Here is a 20,072-nt window from a genome sequence, read left to right as displayed (position 1 = left end):
GTGCAACAGACTACACCTCAAAAACCTGCATACTGACTGGGAAACTGCATATTGTGCAAACCCCAGAGGTTATATATGGCTCAAAGATGCAAAGAAAGATATTTCCTTCCACTTAGCCAAGGTAAACATACTTTTATAACTTAAGTCTCCCAAGGTAGGTCTAGACTTTACACCTTAATTGAAAGTCAGGAAAATTCCAAACTTTGAGCTCATCCAATGATCAACCAGCTTTCCATGATGCCTCATGACAAAAGGCTGTAAGTCAATATGCAAATTTCTTTATTAAAGTTACCTACAAATAAAATAACTGTACAATTCTTTCAGTTAACAGGCGTTCACTGTAAAGTGTCCTTCTCATGATTGTTGCCAAGAGCCACTCATGGAAATTTCTCCCGCTCATGATCTTAGCTGGACAGCAGCAGATGGGAATTCATCTAATGCTTTGATGGATGATGCTGTTTTTGTTGCTGCCAACTTTCTCCTTTTCCTTCTTCTTGACTGGATCCATTTCAAAACATCTCCAGAGCCTCAGGGTTTCATCCGCAGCAGCAGAGGCGACCGTGCATCCATCTGGACTCATGGCCAAGTTCAGAATTCGAGCCGTGTGACCTACAATATGATAAAGTCAGTGGTGCACAACAGGTCTCCCGATAAACACTGGGCTTTAAGCTACGTTTGTACTAGAACACTAATACTTTTATATAAAAAAAACATTAAGATAAGAAATTTCTGCTGCTGAAGTGTGGTAGTACACTGGCATCAAAAGGATGATTACTTGGCCCTTAAACATAATTCAGTATAGAAGGAACAACATTGGTCAGAGAGGAGAGCAGTTCATCAGCTGTAGGAAACAAATGTAGAATACAGTAATTGCAGCAGCAAGGCAAGAACCACAGCAAGCACCTAAAACAGACAAAGCATGAAGAAAGAGGAGGATGACACGATTGGCTATAGCATGCAGCCATTGCAAGCGGAGCTCATGATTCGGCACCATGGGTCCGATGAAAATGTTTGTCCTGCACAGAAAATTATGTTGGATGTATAAAGTGCATGGCTACTGTAGCAACAGGGCTAGGCCTAAAAACTGGGATCAAACTTTGACTGCAAAGAATCAGAAGAGGCGATGCCTCAAGGTTCTATAGAAAAGAGCCAGGTTGTCGGGGTTTTCCAGAAGTGCAAGGGATTCTTGGTTTCCAATATGGAGAGGGAGCGAGTTCCAAGCAGCAGAGGCCTTCGCTCTAAAGGACCGGCCACCGGCTTTTGCTTGCATAACGCAGGGTATCTCCGCTAGAACAAGATCAGTGGCGCGCAAAGCGCAGGCTGGTTGATACAGGAGCACCAATTTAGACAAGATAAGAGGTCCCTGGGAGTATGGGTAAGTTAATAGGTGCCTATTCACCAAGGTAAACTTACACGAGTAGATTTATTAATTTGTAAATTCACTTTTAAATGAGGAGCAACTCCACTTTTTTGCTATTCACCATTTCAGTGTGCATAGTTACTCCAAGGTGTAGATTTGCGCATCTTCCAAACGCCACCCCACCACCTGGATGTACAGGGGTGAGAGAAACTTAAGAGTGTAAATTTATTATTAGAAACTGAGTATGGGGAGGTCTTTCAATGGAGGAGAGACTCCCTGTATTGTACATTCTAGGGAAAATTAATGGAGTTTATTAAACTTTTAGCATGTATTTTAAAGTAAAATAACATTTAATTTATAAATATTTAGAATTACAAAATCACAGTAATTTTGTATTTACTATGCATTACAAATTAATAGCTTTTATAGAATGAACATATCAAAGAGTTTAAGCTCAATTTTAAATTACATTTTATGTTGCCCTAATGAGGTTTAAAATATTTGCAAGTGTAAATAGTTTTATTTAATGAACTTTCCCTATGGGATCTTAGGTCCCTGCTCCACTTATTTCCACTGGGAGTGTTAGGGAACCTGCGAGTAGAAATGCATGGTGCTGGACTTATTCCAAGGCATAGCTGAGTACATTTACTAGTCTTGGGACCTTTCTGGCTCTAGTAACATTACAAGTACACTTTGTGAAAGCCTCAGCTTTACTCTTGAGTAGGTATTTGTACGTGCCTTCCTAAAGGAAATAGTATGCACATGATAGCAACTCAATAAGTGGCTCATAAGGCCATCACATTGGATAGTGTATGCAAGTGTTCCAGCCTTTCAATCCCTACAAAAGGAGGGAACATAATTGAGCTATTTAAGATCTGAACTCTAGCCACACGGGATCACAGAAGGCTCAAATGCTGCTTGTGACACTGGTAGTATACCATTAAACCATCTCCCTGTAGGAGCTGAAAGCTCAAGATCTCACTGCAGATGGTTGCTACCTGCAAATTAAAACAATCCTGCCCCTGCACATCTATGAAAACTCTTCCCAGTCAGACATAATAGTACCTTTAAGTTCAGATACTTTCACCAGAGAGGGGTATTTCCAAATCACAAGCTGATTCTGTGCAAAGCCATGTCCAGAAATTAGTTCTTTGTAGTTGGTGGACCACAAGATGGAACAGACCTGAAAGAGAAAGTGAGCATTCCGGTCAGAAACCTCAACCCAGAGAACTGATGCCAGTAACATATCCTACCACCGATGCCACCCACCCAAGTAAAATGTATACACTGTATTCACCATCTGGCATCTGCCCCAAGCATCCAGTCATGCACAGTACCAAAGAGCCCATATGCAACCTGCAGCCAACCCCTTGCATCAGCTCCCAACCAGCTAAGGACAGTCCCTTTTCCCCGGCCATCTACCAATCCAACTACCTCAGGCATTTGACCCTCACGTGACATGGATACAAACCTTTTGCTTTCACCAGTAGTGGAGTCAAATATCCACTTCTACCACAATAACGAATCTGAAATGTCAGGTGGTGGTAGGACTGCTTCCAAAATGGAAAACTGGTTTGCGGGCGCTTTAAAGAGGTCACTCAAGTAGGAAAACGTAAAGGTTACCTCGGCTGAACGAAAGTATGGCACTTTCTGAAAGTTAAAGCACCACATGGAACTCCTGCTTATGCAGGGTCCCCCCCCCCCCACAAAAAAAAAAAACACCCCACTTGCTGAGAGCGTTAGGGAACAGTTTAAACTAACGCAGTTCCTATTAAGACACCCATTTCAGAGAGCACCATCTCAGGCATTGCAGTCTTCCTCCCTACAAGTATCTGTAAACAGTGCTTGAACCTGTAAAGCCAACTCCTTTTGCCACCTGTCCCCTCTCCAATGGGTTCATTAGGAAACAGGGACCCCCCCCCCCCCCCCGACTGCTCAGAATAAGGCCCGGGACATCTTTTGTTAGCCTGCTCTTAAGGAACACAGGATTACAAATATTCAGGGACAGCCAGGGAAGCCTGCTGGGAGGTGCCAGTCAATCAGCTGCGCGTGTTGTCAGTCTCCATAACCTCTCCAGTTCCTTTAAGGAGGCTTCAGAGGACACTCTGGTGTGGATGCTCAACATATAGCAGTCTTGAAGAAGGTGAAGGCTTTGCACTTTAGAGCTTTTCACAGTAAATGAAGGGTTGCCCAAGTGGCAAGTACGGATTATAGATACAAGGGTGCAGATAGTTTGCCCATTGATTGGGCTGTGGATGCCTTGGCTCTTGCTTGATACCAGCTCCTTGTTGATCAATCCCCAAAGACCAAAAGCTGTCTAGTTACAAATCTTTTGGACTCTACCAAGAACCTTCAGAGTCTGCTCACTGCTTCCATTGGTTTGCTTTATCAATTACTTGACTGCTTATTTGATGGACATTTTTCCCCTTTCATTTGTCCATCTCTAGCATCTAGCCTCTACCATCCTTTTGAGTGGCTGACTCATTGTTGGGTGAGTTTGTTTTATTAAGCCCTGCATGGGGTTTCTACCACTCCCTTGTGTGCTCCTAACCCAGCTCTGTTGCTTTGTCCCTACTGTAATGCTTGTTATGTGTGCTTCCCCACCGCATTCTTTACTGTTTGGGTGCGTCTCCCCTTACCAGCACCCATGTTGCTCTCTTGTCCACCCTTCTGTGCATCCGCTCCAAGCAGCTTTATTTTTATTTTGTCCCCACAGCTCCACCTGTTCCCCTAACTCATACTGTTTAATCAGGTGTTTTGAGGGACACCCAGCAGAGTGTTGCAACCCCCATCTCATTAAAAGTTAAATCTCAATTCCCAATCCATATTGGATCGATGAATAAAATCTGGCACCCACGTCTTCTCGTAGATGCATGCGTGGTGATGTAGGCGTGGAGTGACACACGCACAGCTAGGTTATGCCTTTATTGATGTTAGTGTCAGGAAACTGCATTGGAAAAGCTCACGTGACCTAAAGGGGAGCACCATGCTACTTTACATGTGGCCACTTCAGCCAGTGTGGTCACCTTTCACATCGCTCTCCTCTTGTTAATCAAGGTCACAAACCATTCAAGCAGCTCTGTCCAGGAACAAGAGCCTAAAGACAGACTAGCAAATCTGCCCATTGAAGATACTGCAAAGTGAGATTACATTAGGAATCCATTAGAAAAAGGAGAATGCTCTACCTCATTGGCTGAGGGATTCTGAGGTATGTCATTATGCAAAGGATGGATTCATTAGAGGACATAGGGCTATGTATACAAAAAGTAGAAATTGAAATTCTTACTGAATCACAATTAGAAAATTGCAATTTCTAATTTAAGAACTGACATATTAGTGTTTGAGTCGCAAATCGACTTACCTCATGAACATACACACATTTTAACTGCAACCCCGTTTCCTTAAACCGGATAAGTTTACAAAAATATTACATTTTAAGAGTATTCTCTTAAAAATACTTTTACACTCTTAAAAGGGGAGGGGTGCCTGCAAGATCCCCTCCCCATTTGTGAATAGTTACCACCAAGTGTTAGTAGTGTATAGAAAATTAATGTATTGTGACCGTAATTTGTTCCCAAAACATTAGTACATACCTCTGCGATTCAGTAGTTGAAGGAACAATTACGCAGTTACTCAAACAAAGCCTTCTTTTCATACAAGCACACATCTTATAATGAAGGCCGACTGTATGCAAACATTGGTCAGTCATATCTAAAAAGATTGCCAGGCCCATAGCATTAAATGCCTGAAATGCTGAAGCTATACAGACAAACCACACATCCTCCCCTTTCACAAATCTCACCTGGGATTGGGTATCCACCGAGGACAAACATGTGCCGGAGCTCACATTCCAGACACGGATATGCCGGTCACTAGTGCCTCCTCCAGTCGCTAACACATTGGACTGCCAAGGACACCACGACACTGCCTAGAATAAGAATGGTTAGTCAGTGGGGCATGCAAATGGCATATTTGCAAGAAAATAACTCCAATAGGTCTTCTTCCCCAAGGAAAATTTACCGTCCCCTCCCCCAACCACAAATGTAGCAACAAAAACTAAGGAAGCTAGTTGTAAGGAGCACAATGAAAGAAAAGTTTAACTCACCTTAACAGCTCCTTGGTGTTGCGTGAAGGAATGCAGAGGTGTGAACTCTGCACCATCGCCCTGGACACAAGGCCAAACATTCACCACATTGTCATTAGCCCCACTGGCTAGGTACCGCCCATCAGGAGACCACTTCAGCCCGCATACCTCCTGGGTGTGACCAGTGAGGGTGGCCACATGATGCTGAGGGACTCTTACATCGTGGTGGTGGATATGTCCTGTCCGGGAGCCACTGAAATGGGGCAAGTGTGAGAAGAGGTTTACTACCATGAGTAGGGGGAAAACATTGCGATTAGTTATCATACACCAACAGCATCTACGATTTTGGTATGAAATAGCACTTTGATAGCAAGAAGCCATTATGCAGGACACAGTGTCCCTACCACCCTAGCGACAAAACCTTGCTAATAAAGCCACCTTTATTTTCCACACTACAATTTTCATCAAGTACCCCCTCCCCCCCCATGGATAAGAAAATTGTCCCGGCATCCCTACTGGCCCCAGACCTCCTTCCTCTAACACTGCAAGATTAAACTACAGGCTCCTTGGCATTACTAGTTTATGTCCTAGCTGGGCAGGTGACGCTGCAGGTAAACCAATCGGCCAGATCATACAAAAGTCTATGATGACCCCTCTCCGGCAGAATGAGTTTCAGATACTTACCTGGATAAGATGTGATTGTTCCAGCTCAGCGCCGCCACCCGTGCAGAGTGGCTGGCCATGTTGCGCAAGCGCTTCTGTTGCTGCACATCCCAGAGCTAGAAGAAAATATAAAAGCATGAGAAAAAATAAATAAAACAAGCAGCAAGTGCTGGAGAGACTTCTAGACTGCATCGTTTCAAGGGCATGCACCTTTTAGAAAGGGGCCTACTCTTGATCAAATCCGGCCCAGGCAGTACTGGGAAACAATTTGATTGGTGCCAACAGCCCTACATGACATGTGCTGCATAAGGTATTAAAAATAAATAAAAAGTTTCTAAAAAAGTTAGAAAATTGTAACCCTAGTTCATCATTGGCATCCTTCAAGAATGTACATACTTTTATACCCTTTTGGGATAGGAACCCTCAGTAACAGTGTGCATGTACAAATATTAGAGACCATAAACAACCACCTCATTACATAACAAAAGTTGGTCAATCGAAGAAAGAAAGTCTAGATCAGGGTATTTGTTGAGGCTCTGCGTCTTTGGTCATATTTCCTGGATTGGCCTGTCAAGGTTGCCAGTTGTAATCTTGTACGAAACTATTGCCTCGCTTGCTGAACATGGTCGTCTTAAGAAGGTCTTAAAGGCAGCAAGAAGTTGACTTTTCTGCAAAAGACCCTAGGACCTTGCAGTGTCAGTCTGTTTAGATGGTTTGCAGCACATAATCCATTTAATTTCTTTGAAAAGAAAAAGGCTGGTCTGCACATCAGGCCTGAAGAACGAGTTACTTACCTTCGGTAACGACTTTTCTGGTGGATACATTAGCTACCTGTGGATTCCTCACCTAATGAATACTCCCATGGCGCCAGCATTCGACGGAAATCTTCTTACTAGTCTCTGCACGTCGACGAGGACGTCACTCTAGCCCACGCGACGCCGTCTGACGTCATACAGGCAATAAGAGGTCCTAGACGACGTGCGGACGTCAGTACCAATCATTTTTTACGTGCATGAGAACAACCAGGCAATGCAATGAAAGAGCAAGGCAACATCCCATTATATTGTAAAAATACACAACATTGCATGAATAACTGTAAATCATATATATATATATATATATATATATATATATATATATATATAAAAAACTCTTTAAAATATATATACACATCAAGTATATACACAAAGATATATACATATATATAAATATATTATATACAACATCCATTGCACCCTCAAAGACCAAGAGGAGCGCACTCAAGGATTACTTGGTAAGACCAGAAAGGCAACGGGGAGGCGGGTGGGACTGTGAGGAATCCACAGGTAGCTAATGTATCCACCAGAAAAGTCGTTACCGAAGGTAAGTAACTCGTTCTTCTGATGGATACAACTACCTGTGGATTCCTCACCTAATGAATAGAGTCCCAAAGCAGTACCATGCCCGGCGGTGGGTGCCTAAATGGTCAAACCAAGAAATCCTGCAGCACTGACCGTGCAAAATGGCCGTCCCTTCTAACCTCAGAATCTAAACAGTAATGTTTTGCAAAAGTGTGAAGGGACGACCAAGTTGCGGCCTTGCAGATGTCGACCACAGGAACACCCCTGGCCAAGGCCGAAGTGGCCGACTTAGCTCTGGTGGAATGAGCTCTAATGCCCTCAGGAGGATCCTTCTTTGCCAAAGAGTAACAGATTTTAATGCAAAGAACAACCCACCTGGATAGTGTTCTCTTGTGGACTGCCTTTCCTCTCCTCTTGCCCACGTATCCAATAAACAGCTGATCCTCCAGCCTGAAATCCTTTGTTCTATCAATAAAGAAGCTCAACGCTCTCTTTGGGTCCAGACGGTGCAGTCTTTCTTCCTCTTTGGAAGGATGAGGCGGAGGATAGAACGTGGACAAAGTAATTGCCTGAGCCAAATGGAAGGGTGAAACAACCTTCGGGAGGAAAGCAGCCTTGGTCCTCAACACCACCTTATCCCCATAAAAAGTTGTATAAGGGGGCTTTACTGATAAGGCCTGCAACTCACTCACTCTCCTTGCTGATGTTATAGCTATCAAGAAGACTGTTTTTAAAACCAAATACCTTAAGGGGCAAGAATGCATAGGTTCAAAAGGGGACCCCATAAGGAAAGTCAGGACCAAGGACAAATCCCATTGCGGCATAACGAATGGCTTTGGAGGATATTTATTTAGAAGACCTTTCAGGAATCTAACAATAGGGGATTTAAATAAAGATGGTTGGTCTGGAAGACATATGAAGGCTGACAAGGCCGATAAATAACCCTTAATGGTAGCCACTGCACAACCTTTCTGCACTAGAGACAGAGCAAAAGACAAAACGTCCGATAGATGAGAATGCAAAGGATCAATCTGCCTCTCTCCACACCACGCAACAAATTTAGACCATCTATTAGCGTAGATAGATTTAGTGGAGTGTCGCCTGGCCGCTAATATAACATCCACTACCTCAGGCGGGAGAGAGAAGGAACTCAGGTTGCCCCGTTCAATCTCCAGGCATGTAGGTGCAGACTCTGGAGGTTGGGGTGTAGAACCTGACCCTGCGACTGCGAGAGGAGGTCTGCCCTGAAAGGGAGACGGAGCGGAGGGCACATTGAGAGTTGGAGAAGGTCGGAGTACCATACCCTCCTTGGCCAATCCGGAGCTATTAGGATGACTAGAGCCCGGTCCTGGCGAATCTTCCTCAATACTCGAGGAGTCAAGGGTATGGGAGGAAACGCGTAAAGCAACTGTCCGCACCAGGTTATTTGAAACGCGTCCCCAAACGCTCCCTGCATCGGATACTAGAGGCTGCAGAACAACGGACAATGCGCGTTCGAGTGGCAAACAGATCTACCCGAGGAAACCCCCACCTCTGGAAGATTAAACGGACTTGATCTGGATGGAGACGCCACTCGTGGTCTGCCGAGAAATGGCGACTGAGACTGTCCGCACGCACAAGACTCCGGCCAGATGGAGTGCTATCAAGCAAATCTGATGGTCCTTTGCCCAGGACCATAGTCGAAGAGCTTCTCTGCAGAGAAGGTACGACCCCACTCCTCCCTGCTTGTTTATGTACCACATCGTGGTAGTATTGTCCGTTAGGACCTGTACCGACTGACCACGAAGGGAAGGGAGGAAGGCCTTGAGAGCCAGACGTACAGCCCGTAACTCTAACAGATTGATGTGAAACATCTGTTCCTCTGGAGACCAAAGACCTTTGATCTCCAGATCCCCCAGATGAGCTCCCCACCCTAGAGTGGAAGCATCCGTTATGACTGTGGCCACTGGTGGCGACTGCTGGAACGGCTTTCCTTGTGAGATTGTTGCTTGCAATCCACCACTTCAAATCCACAGCAGCATCTCTGGAGATCTTGACAGTACCCTCTAGATCCCCTTTGTGTTGAGACCACTGCCTTCGGAGGCACCACTGAAGAGCCCTCATGTGCCAGCGAGCATGCGTGACCAACAGAATGCAGGAGGCAAAAAGACCGAGCAGACGAAGGACCTTGAGAACTGGAACTACCGCTCCATTTTGAAACATTGGAACCAAATCCTGAATATCTTGAATCCGCTGAGGCGGAGGAAAGGCCCGACCCAATGTTGTATCCAGTACTGCCCCTGTGAACAGGAGGCGCTGAGAGGGCTCTAGGTGAGATTTGGGCTCGTTCACCGAAAAACCCAGGTCGAACAACAACTGGGTTGTTGACTGCAGATGATGCGACACAAGCTCCGGGGACTTGGCTTTGATCAACCAGTCGTCCAAGTAAGGGAATACTGCTATCCCCTTCCTTCTGAGTTCTGCCGCAACCACCGACATCACCTTCGTGAAGACTCGAGGTGCTGAAGTAAGACCAAATGGAAGGACCGCAAACTGATAGTGTTGCGATCCCACCACAAACCGGAGATACTTCCTGTGTGACTTGAGTATCGGGATATGAAAGTAAGCATCCTGCAAGTCGACAGACACCATCCAGTCTTCCTTGTTCAACGCCAAAAGCACCTGTGCTAGGGTCAGCATCTTGAATTTTTCCTGCTTGAGGAACCAATTCAAGATCCTCAGGTCCAGAATTGGTCTCAAACGACCATCCTTCTTGGGAATCAGGAAATACCTTGAGTAATATCCTCGACCCCTTTCCTGCTCTGGGACCAACTCCACCGCGCCCTTGGAAAGGAGGGCTTGTACCTCCTGTTCTAGCAACAGGAGGTGTTCTTCTGAACAATAAGGGCGGGGCGGGATGAGGGGCGGGAACTCCCGAAAGGGAAGGGTGTAGCCTTTTCCCACAATACTGAGAACCCAAGTGTCCGTTGTAACAGTCTTCCATTTGGTGAGAAAATGCTGTAATCTTCCCCCTACAGGAGAGGAGTGAGTGGGAAATGGTGGAAGCCTAAGGCTGCTTCCCCTGCTGCACCCCGCCAGAGGATGAGGAAGAGGCAGAGTGCTGCTGAGAGGCTCCTCTGGTGCGGACCCTACCTCTCCCCCTGAAAGATCTATAGGGATGGGAAGAGGCAGGTTGCTGATATCTTCCCCGAAAGGAAGAGGAGGAAGAGCCACGCCCAAATCCACGAAACCTCCTGAAAAATCTGGAAGAGGCCGTGGAAGAAGGAGCTTGGAGCCCCAACGACTTAGCCGTGGCCCTGCTTTCCTTAAAACGTTCCAAGGCCGAATCAGCCTTGGCTCCAAACAGTTTGTCCCCATCAAACGGGAGATCCAACAATGTGGACTGTACATCTGCAGAAAAGCCCGAGTTACGGAGCCAGGCCTGTCTCCTTGCCACCACAGTTGTGCCCATTGCTCTGGCTACCGAGTCGGTGGTATCCAGTCCCGTCTGGATAATCTGGGTCGCAGCAGCCTGGGCATTTGAGACAAGATCCAAAAGACCCTGGGGAAGCTCTGTAAACGATGAGGAAATGTCATCCATCAGAGCATGAATATACCTCCCCAGGATACAGGTTGCATTGGTGGCTTTTAACGCCAGACTGCAGGACGAAAAAATCTTCTTCGACTGCGCCTCTAGCTTCTTTGAATCTCTGTCCCCAGGCACCGTCGGGAAAGAACCAGGCGCTGACTTGGATGAACAGGAGGCCTGCACCACCAAGCTCTCCGGCGTAGGGTGCCTAGATAGAAACCCAGGGTCAGTCGGAGCCGCCCGATACCTCCTGGCCACGGCTCTGTGAACTGCTGGGGAAGATACCGGCCTCTTCCACACCTCTAACACCGGATCCAGCAGAGCGTCATTAAATGGCAACAGAGGCTCCACCGCAGCGAAGGCCAGATGTAGCACCTCTGTTAAAAGGTTTTGTTTAGCCTCCACCACCGGCAAAGGCAGGTCCAAAAAACTAGCTGCCTTCCGTACCACTGCATGAAAGGAAGCAGCCTCCTCAGTATATTCCCCCGGGGACGAAAGATCCCACTCAGGGGAAGTGTCCAGCCCACTGGCCGACTCCAGTCCCCGCAGCCCATCACCCGAGTCCTCTAGCTCTTCTTCCTCCAGGGCTCGTTGGTACTCCTGCTCTTCTAATACACGGAGAGCACGTCTCCTGGAATGAAGTCGTTGTTCAATACGCGGAGTCGACAATGCCTCCGCCGAAGTCTAGGATCGGCGCCGATCTTCAGAAGCCACCGACGCCGCGTCCGGCGCCACAGGTAACTTCGGCGCCGACAAAAGAGCAGCTGAAGCAGATGGACCCAGCGGAGTCACAGGCCGAAATCCCGACTTAGACGTCGACTGGATGGAAATCCCCGGGGCCAATCCTTCTGAAGCCACCGGAGCGGCCACTGGCGCCGAGCCCACGTTCCCAAAAGGGAGAAAGGTCATAAAGGGTGCCGGCCGAAGAGGCGCAGGATCACCCAAAGAAAAGGCCAAAGGCCCAGCCGGAGCACCCCCTGGAGCCATCTGTTGGAAGATGGCATACATCGCATTCAAGAATGCGGAACTATCGGCTCCAGGGGTGGGAAAAGCCGGATACTGAGGTGCCTGTCTCGGAGGCGACCCCGACGCCGGCCTCGGCGTCTGCGCCGGAGAAAACACCTGAGGCTCCAATACCTCAATCACCGACGCCTGTCCAGGTGAAGTTGGAGACGCCGGAGAGGGCAACGGCGTCGAAGGATGCGGCGTAACCGTGGGACTGATCTCCCATGTCCTTCGGCGCCGATCCGAAGACCTGGAACGAGTCTCCTTCGAATGACGCCGAGATTCTCTACGGCGCCGGGAGTCTCGATGACGCCGATGTCTTGGAGAAGAAGACTTCTTGTGATGCTTCTCCTTCGATTTAGCCATAAACAGCTTCGCCTCACGTTCCTTGAGGGCCTTTGGATTCATGTGCTGGCATGAATCACAAGTCGAGACGTCGTGGTCGGAGCTCAAACACCAAAGGCAATTGGAATGAGGATCCGTCACCGACATCTTGCCTCCACACTCACGACAAGGCTTAAATCCAGACTTTCTCTGCGACATTATTACCACAGCGAAAGACTACGCAGCAAAAATACACTGTAACCAAAAAAGTAACAGTTGCTCCCTCGAAGATAACCGTTTTGAATGCACGGAAAAAAGGGAACTGACGTCCGCACGTCGTCGAGGACCTCTTATTGCCTGTATGACGTCAGACGGCGTCGCGTGGGCTAGAGTGACGTCGACGTGCAGAGACTAGTAAGAAGATTTCCGTTGAATGCTGGCGCCATGGGAGTATTCATTAGGTGAGGAATCCACAGGTAGTTGTATCCATCAGAATGAAGCCTTTTCAACCCCATCCCACCACTCACCCCAGCAATAGCCTTGCCCATCTGCTTAAAACCAAGTGTAGTTTAATCCACTGCAGCATTGGGGAGGGCTGAAGATGCCATTCTTCCTTTTAGTATACCAGTTTTGTCTTCCTCGGACAATTCCCCAGTTAGCAGTACTATTTCATGCTATAATAGGTAATCCTAGCTGGTCAACTGCTGACATGGGCAGTTCTGATGAACCTGGCAGTCAGCACATGCTCTGGTTCGAGCAGCATGCGGCTTCAATTGTCAAGTCATTTATACTAGTTCTACTAGTACTTTTACTAATACGCCTCCCCTCTGAATAGAAACAAATCGTTTGATAGCAACTAACTGCAGATTCTTCACCTTCAAATATTGCCAGGGTCGATCTGGTGAGCTTTTCACACCAGCGCTTCCATGCAGGAAACAGCCATTACAATGCGGTCATTACCACGTGTGACAGTTACCATAAAGGCATTACCACACATGCCTTTAGAACGAAATGTGCTGTAAAGGCATGCGTGGTAAAGATTTTGCAGGTTATATATACACACACATACTTGTTTAGGTTGGGTACGGGTTTGGGTGTCAAGGAACATAGCTCTATATCCGTTACTTACCAGTTCACTTTTTATTGTGCATATGCTTTTTTACCAAGCATGCCTTTACAAAATAAAGGAACTCACAAAGCTCTGTTCAGTGACTTCTGGGACGGTATGAAGCCATCATGGACCTACTTGGCAACCCATGGGGGTACTGCAGTGTAAAGATTTTTGGTCCCAGACTGGCTACTGGGGAATGTTCCACGGAGAGGAATCTGCAGTTAGAAGCATCCATCAGAATAAAGTGAGTGGGCAATGTGAAAGTGTAAATTGAGGACTGTACACTTAGTCTGAGAAGTGCACTCTAAAGGAGGAACGTGGAAGTGTCCTTTGAAGTATAATCCCAAAAGTACCACTTGTAAGTACACCTTATGCTACTAAGAACAAAAGGTTTGCAAGCTCATTTCAAACATACTACTCAAGGGTCTTTAGAAACTTCACAACACTAGCACATTAAATAACGAGTGCACTGCCAAAACACTAGACACCTCACCTGGACCTCAGCGTTGCTTGTGCCGACAGCGAGGTAGTTGCCTTCCTTGATCCAGGACACGGAGGAGATGTACTCATCTGGCCTTTCCATTTGCATGAGCAGGATGATGTCCCCAGATGTGTAGTTCCAAAGATATACAGAGTCATCCAGTGCTACAGCCAGACAGTTCAGTGCACTCCAGTCAATCAGGTTCAGATCTAAACAAGAGGCCGCAACAGCACAATAAGTCAGATACACTGCACAGGGGTGACGGACCACACAGTGGGCTGCAGACTAGACTGACAACTGTCTAGTTCATGGGCTAGGAGTAGGGCAGACGATGCAGCATTACATTTGTTTACAGCAGAACTAGATGGTGCTAGAATGATCTAGCAGAACTGTGCAGATTGTAATCGGAAAGGCTGATTCATTAAAAGGGGTTTACAACAGGACAAGTTCAGCAAGAGACATCTTACAAACAGGGGACAGGGCAACATTTGAGGAAAATTAGGCTGACCCTATGAAAGAGCACCGACTACAAACAGAAGTAGAGCTAACCTACAGCAAGGGACAAGGCAACGCGTTAAGCTAGTTTGAGGGAGAAGCATTAGACTCAATGTACTGTAGAGCACAGAATAGAAGCATGAAGAGGCTTACAGTAGTCATTCCTGATTTCTGGAGCATCAAGGATGCGATCCGGCATGGAAGGGATGTATCTGCCAGGCTTCCTGCTGGATCCAGGAGTTGTGTTCTGCGAGTAAAGTACTTTCAAGTTGTTCTGATAGCCTGCAAATGCAAAGAGATGCATCATTCATTTGCATTAATCCATGATTTCTCAAAACACTTCCCACGATTTAAGCCAGTCTTCACACTCTGGCATGGAAATCAGTCTAACGCATGCAGATCAGCCACCAGTTTACCTTCCCGACACTATACATTCTATGAATAGTTTCACACTTTTGGAGGGACTTTGAGCGCTTATCTAATTTAATGGTATTTAGCTTACGGCCATCTGTCACAGTTGCGACAGAGCAACCCCTCTGCCAAGATCTAAACCAGACCTTTAGTCCCCAGAGGCCTGTCCTCAAGAGAGGGTGCCTGCAATGGCAACTCTGCTGAAGCTTCATTGGGCCAGGTACCCAGGCTGCAGGTGTCTTCAGCAATGAGTTGCTGGCAAGAGTGGAGGCCGTTGCAGGAGTCGGACTCTGAACCAGGTTGGGTGGGAGTTCTGGTTTGTCATGGTCTCTGGTGATTTTCTCCCACTTCTAGACATATATTGCATCCAGTTGCAGAGCAGTTTTCAGTAACCCGAACAGCACTGCCTTCCATGGTCCGAGAACCCTCAACTGAACAAGCGGGTCCATCTTTTCTACTGTGAAAGAGGGCAGGAGATTCTGGTCCACTGTAAGAACTTTAAGAACCAGTTTAGGGTTTTCTTTCAAGTGTTTTTTCTACGTGGCTCGGACAGCATTTGGAGTGATGCTCACAGCAGGGTAAGTCTTCAGCCTGGAGCGCACACAAAGAGGCTGACTTGAGCTCTCTGCACCTGGCTGTCAACCCCACTGAAGAGTGCTTCGGAGAAAGACAAATGCCTGGCCTCACTCAAGGACCCCTTTCATCTTGAGGGCTGCACTCCCACCTTCAGTATCCACCAAATGGCAGTGACACCAGACTACTCCGCAGCCGTCCTCAGAAGGGGGCTGAAATTAAGGGCCTTCTGCCCACTTCAGTGTCTAGGTCTGCTCCCTTCAACTTCAGAAGGGTCAGCAGTACACTGACATTTCATCTGCATCTTGTGCTGAAGTCAGTGGCGGGGGCATTCTACAGAACTCCATTAGTCAAGTTCACTCGCAGCATGTACCACGCAGGCCACATACACAAGTATGTACGCTTGGGAAGTTACCACTACAACTCAGGCTAGCATATAGAAATACAATTGGGGTTTTGTGGGCGCTGTTGGTTAAGGGCAAAAAAATATATATATATGAATACCAGCTACAGGCAGTCAAGCTCAGGGCAAGAGAAAACTGTATTGCATGCACAGGACATTCGCAACATACGGCTCAAGTCTATATTTCCTCTGGGCAAAAGTTACATTTGTAACGAGGAGTTGGCCATTAAGAGTCTTCAGCCACGTCATGTAGCAGGTCTTCCACATGTACTGTACTTATTCCCCAGCTTCCTTAAGCCTAGGTTCAATGCCAAGTACGCTCGCTTCAGTTTGTCGTAATACCTTTCTGTTAGACCCGACAGCCTTAGGGTGGTCTTCCCAACTTTTTGCCTGCCTTCCTCCATTTTTCTGATCTCATTTCAGCTGATTTTAGGACTGCACACTACCACTTCTGGTCAGTGCTCAAGTGCTCTCCCCTAAACATGGGGATATTGGCTCAAACCCAATTGGCATATTTAGTTTACCCTTAAGTCCCTAGTAAAGTGCACTAGATGTGCACAGGGCCTGTAAATGAAATGCTACTAGTGGGCCTGAATCACTGATTGTGCCACCCACATAAGTAGCCCCTTAACCATGTCCCAGACCTGCCAATGCTACGTATGTGTGTGCAGTTTCAATGCCACTTTGACTTGGCATTTAAAACTACTTGACCAGCCTCAAACACCCCTTCTCCTCTATACTCACCACTACGGTAGGTCTGAAGGAACCCATAGGGCAGGGTGCTATGCAAGAAGAAGAAGAAGAAGAAGAAGAAGAAGAAGAAAAAAAAAAAAAAAAAAAAAAAAAAAAAAAGGAGGACAGGACATGTAAAACACTTAAGTACATGTTCTGGAAGTGAACCCCCCCCCCCCCCCCCCAAAAGTCATTTTTCACTACTGTGAAGTCTGCTCCTCTCATAGGCACGCATTAGATATTCCCTTATATGCTTTTACATAGTAATTTCTGATCTGAGAGGAATAGACTTGTCCTATGTGTTATGGTTAGAATTGTATTAAGAAACTCTACTTACTGGTGGAGTTGTATTTTACATTACTACTTCAGAAATGCCACTTTCTGAACACAGGCATTTCTGTGCACATATTCCTCTCTGTGCCTTACAGCCAGTCTCCAATCCACGTTTTGTCTCTGCTGGTTGACAGCTACCACTTGTGCCTTCCACCCAGACAGCCATAAAAACAGGACTCGGCTGCATCTGCATACAGATGGATTTCCCTGGGCAGGAAGGGTTGAGGGGCTCACTTCAAAGGCTAGTGGCCTGTCCTCGCACAAAGGACTGATACCCACCCCCCACTGCCCATGCAGCTGACTGCTTTTGTTAGCTCATGCCAGGTTGACAATACAAAAGAATTTGAAGTTGAGCATCAATATAACCATTGTTTATGGGGCAACACAGTTCAATTTGATGTGTGCTATATGAGCAATTAATGCCACCATCTCAGCAGTTGGATATTGCGATGTCCAAGGCCCGCTGCTTGGACTTCCAATCAAATGCAAACCAATGTGAAATCCAATAACTCACCTTGCGGGGCATTCTGGGGTTTACCACTGAGTCGAAGAATCTTTGCTTCCTCCATGTCAAATCCGTTTAGGTTTAGAGCCCAGGCTTTCTGCTGGTCCTGTAGCAAACAAATCAGGTTTAAGCTTTAAGTTTTTGAATAAGTTAAACACAAAGGGGATGGTAGAGAAAAAGGCAAGTAACATCAAATACAAAGTGGTACCCTCAGCAGCTATGAGCGCACTCCCAACACATGGAGTTTATTAAAAAAAAAAAAAAAAAAAACATTTATATAAAACCCCCACACATAACTAGTTCAATATCACAGCAGAGCAAAACATTGGACAAGTTCATTCATTAACATAAGGGCACTTAAAATGCCTTTCAGTGCCATTCAATGCAGTACAGCAAACTGGAACTAACTATTCATCCAAGGCGTAAGGACAGAGCGTGGCTTGGGACAAGCTACAGACACCAGTTGTGCTGAGCATGACTGGTGGAGCACTTACCTTCTGCGTAGGCGTGTCATCAAGTGGTTCATTCTCTTTGGTCAGAAGAAAGCTTGCAACATCCATCTGCATGGTACTGCGGTTGGGAATATAACGATCACCCCCTGCCTTGGAAGGTGTGTTCTGGACTTTGCCACCAGATTTGCCTGAAAAAGATACAGAAAAACATAATTCCAGTAATAGAAAGCATCCACTAAGGGAGGAGCCAAGAGACTGCACGCATGACAGTCAGGCATGGTCCAAAATTAATGGAACCGTACAGGGTCATTCAAAATATTAGCATTTATTGTGCAGTTACGTGCACTCCGCTTGGACAAGGTCAAAGTCAAACTAATCACCAATGCCCACACCATTCTGCTCATATGTTACATATTAATGAAAATTGTACAATTCCTGAAGTACCAGAACGCCTTACATACAACATCCAAAGAATGATTAGGGAGGGGGATTGCAAGTTATGCTGGAGCAGCCTACAAAGGTAAAAGCATTAATCTAAAGAGGGCACACAAGCACAAATCCAGGCAAGATTACAAGTCACCAGCTAATATAATTAATTTTTATACAAACAAATGTGACAACAGCAGCTCTCTAGGTGTGAGTTACATACCACATTTCATTAAAAAAAAAAAAAAAAAAAAAAAAAAAAAACCACACACACACCCCCCCCCCCCCCCCCTACTATAGCCCCCACAGGATTGGTCAATGCTACTGCTAAACAAGGATACCAAACCTGGCATGTAACTGGAACTCTAGTGAAAATAAGCACTACTTGGAGTAAATCCATTAAGTAGCTTGAATTAATTGTGTTACAGAAAGGTGTGGACTTCAAGAGGGTAAAGTTTCAGGGCTTTTCATTTGTAGTTCATCTGGAGGATTGATTGTAAACCAGAAAGGAGGAACCATTTTCACCCTTAAGCCATTGAAGGAAATGGCACATCCCAAGAGGACCATGCATTCTGGATGGGTGAACGACTGGGCTAACCCAGACATTTGTCGTGGTGGCCATTACTGGATGACACCGTAGCATTACATTTCATATGTTGTGAAGTACATGCGCGTTTATCAGCATCTTTATTCCTATTTGATGCACAGAATCGTGTCCCACCTGCTGTATATTGCTTGAGCACGCTGGACAGGTCTTGAACAAGACTACATTGCACAGCTGTCTGCAGTGGCTGCCAGATGAGTCTATGGCCACCAAGCTGAATTTACTTGTGAGCAGTTGGTTTTTAGTTGCCACAATCCTATGCTTCGAGGTTATAGATCCAGCCAAGCGTACTGAGTGGTCAAATGCTCCTTTAAACATGTTGGATGCTCGTGATGACATCAGCAGCAGCGTTTCCTGCCAATGACCATGCAGGGACAGAAATGACCAGAATGGGCAAGGGAAGGGCAATCGAGCCACCTGGTATCGGTGTGGCACATGCAGTCACCTAGGTAACAGCAGCAATGACCCAGCAGTAAGCAAGAATCCATCAAATGTAGGGCGGTTGGGCAGTTTTGCCCCAAGCTGGGCAAGACCCGGTAACGTGCAGATTCCTGCTCCTTGAAGAAGACCACAGGGGTTGATCGCCATTCACTTTGTGTGGACAAGCTGTTAGCTGCAAAAGGAACTGCCAAGTACTCATGAATGATTTATTTTAGACTGGCACCACTCCACCTCAGTTTATCTGTGGGGTCACAGAATGTTATAAACTCTTAGGTGCTTACCTGTACTTGTGTCTTTTGGCCTGGATTGGGCCAAAACTGTATTTCACAAGCTCATGGACACAGTTCAGGGACATCAAGGGAACACAATCATTTAAAGAAAACTGGGTTCTGAAATGGGAACCTTTGGTCCAATTTCTATCAGAAGCCCCCTCCCCACCCCCGACAGTCTGTCCTACCCGAACAAGGGCCCTCCACATATTCCAACTTTGAGCAACTTCAGAGGCTCGTCTCACAATGAGAGGTGGTTCTAGACCCCTCCTGTAGGCCATACACATACGTTCCCCTACATCCCGCACACTGTTCTCCTTTATTTTTTTCCCGTTTTTCAAAGTTTTTTTTTTTTTAAATCTGGTTTCAGGGAGGAGGGTGTTTGGGATTCTTAAACATCGAGTAGTTGATATTTCGCCGTAATTTGTTGACGTCATTCAATTTGACACGGAATGGACACTGTTTTAAGCATCCGTAACCGACACTAGCCGA

At 46.3% G+C, this 20,072-nt stretch overlaps 1 protein-coding gene across 3 annotated transcripts in view; it reads right to left on the bottom strand.

Moving 5' to 3' along the window:
- Positions 1–262: 262 nt before the first annotated feature.
- CDC20 (cell division cycle 20) overlaps positions 263–20,072 on the bottom strand; it is a 32,336-nt gene continuing 12,526 nt past the window's right edge. For all 3 annotated transcript variants that reach the window (XM_069227792.1, XM_069227795.1, XM_069227796.1), the window contains exons 3-11: positions 17,883–18,028; positions 17,398–17,494; positions 14,585–14,713; positions 13,949–14,145; positions 6,129–6,223; positions 5,466–5,697; positions 5,163–5,288; positions 2,426–2,543; positions 263–609 (exon numbers count right to left, since the gene is read on the bottom strand). In XM_069227792.1, the coding sequence (XP_069083893.1) occupies positions 431–609; positions 2,426–2,543; positions 5,163–5,288; positions 5,466–5,697; positions 6,129–6,223; positions 13,949–14,145; positions 14,585–14,713; positions 17,398–17,494; positions 17,883–18,028 (1,319 nt within the window). In that variant the 3' untranslated portion in view covers positions 263–430. The remainder of the gene's footprint in view (positions 610–2,425; positions 2,544–5,162; positions 5,289–5,465; positions 5,698–6,128; positions 6,224–13,948; positions 14,146–14,584; positions 14,714–17,397; positions 17,495–17,882; positions 18,029–20,072) is intronic.

The sequence above is a fragment of the Pleurodeles waltl genome, chromosome 4_1, assembly GCF_031143425.1.
Source record: "Pleurodeles waltl isolate 20211129_DDA chromosome 4_1, aPleWal1.hap1.20221129, whole genome shotgun sequence".
Taxonomy (NCBI): Eukaryota; Metazoa; Chordata; class Amphibia; order Caudata; family Salamandridae; genus Pleurodeles; species Pleurodeles waltl.
Note: the sequence above shows the minus strand (reverse complement) of the source record. Positions and strands in the feature narration are given on the sequence as shown.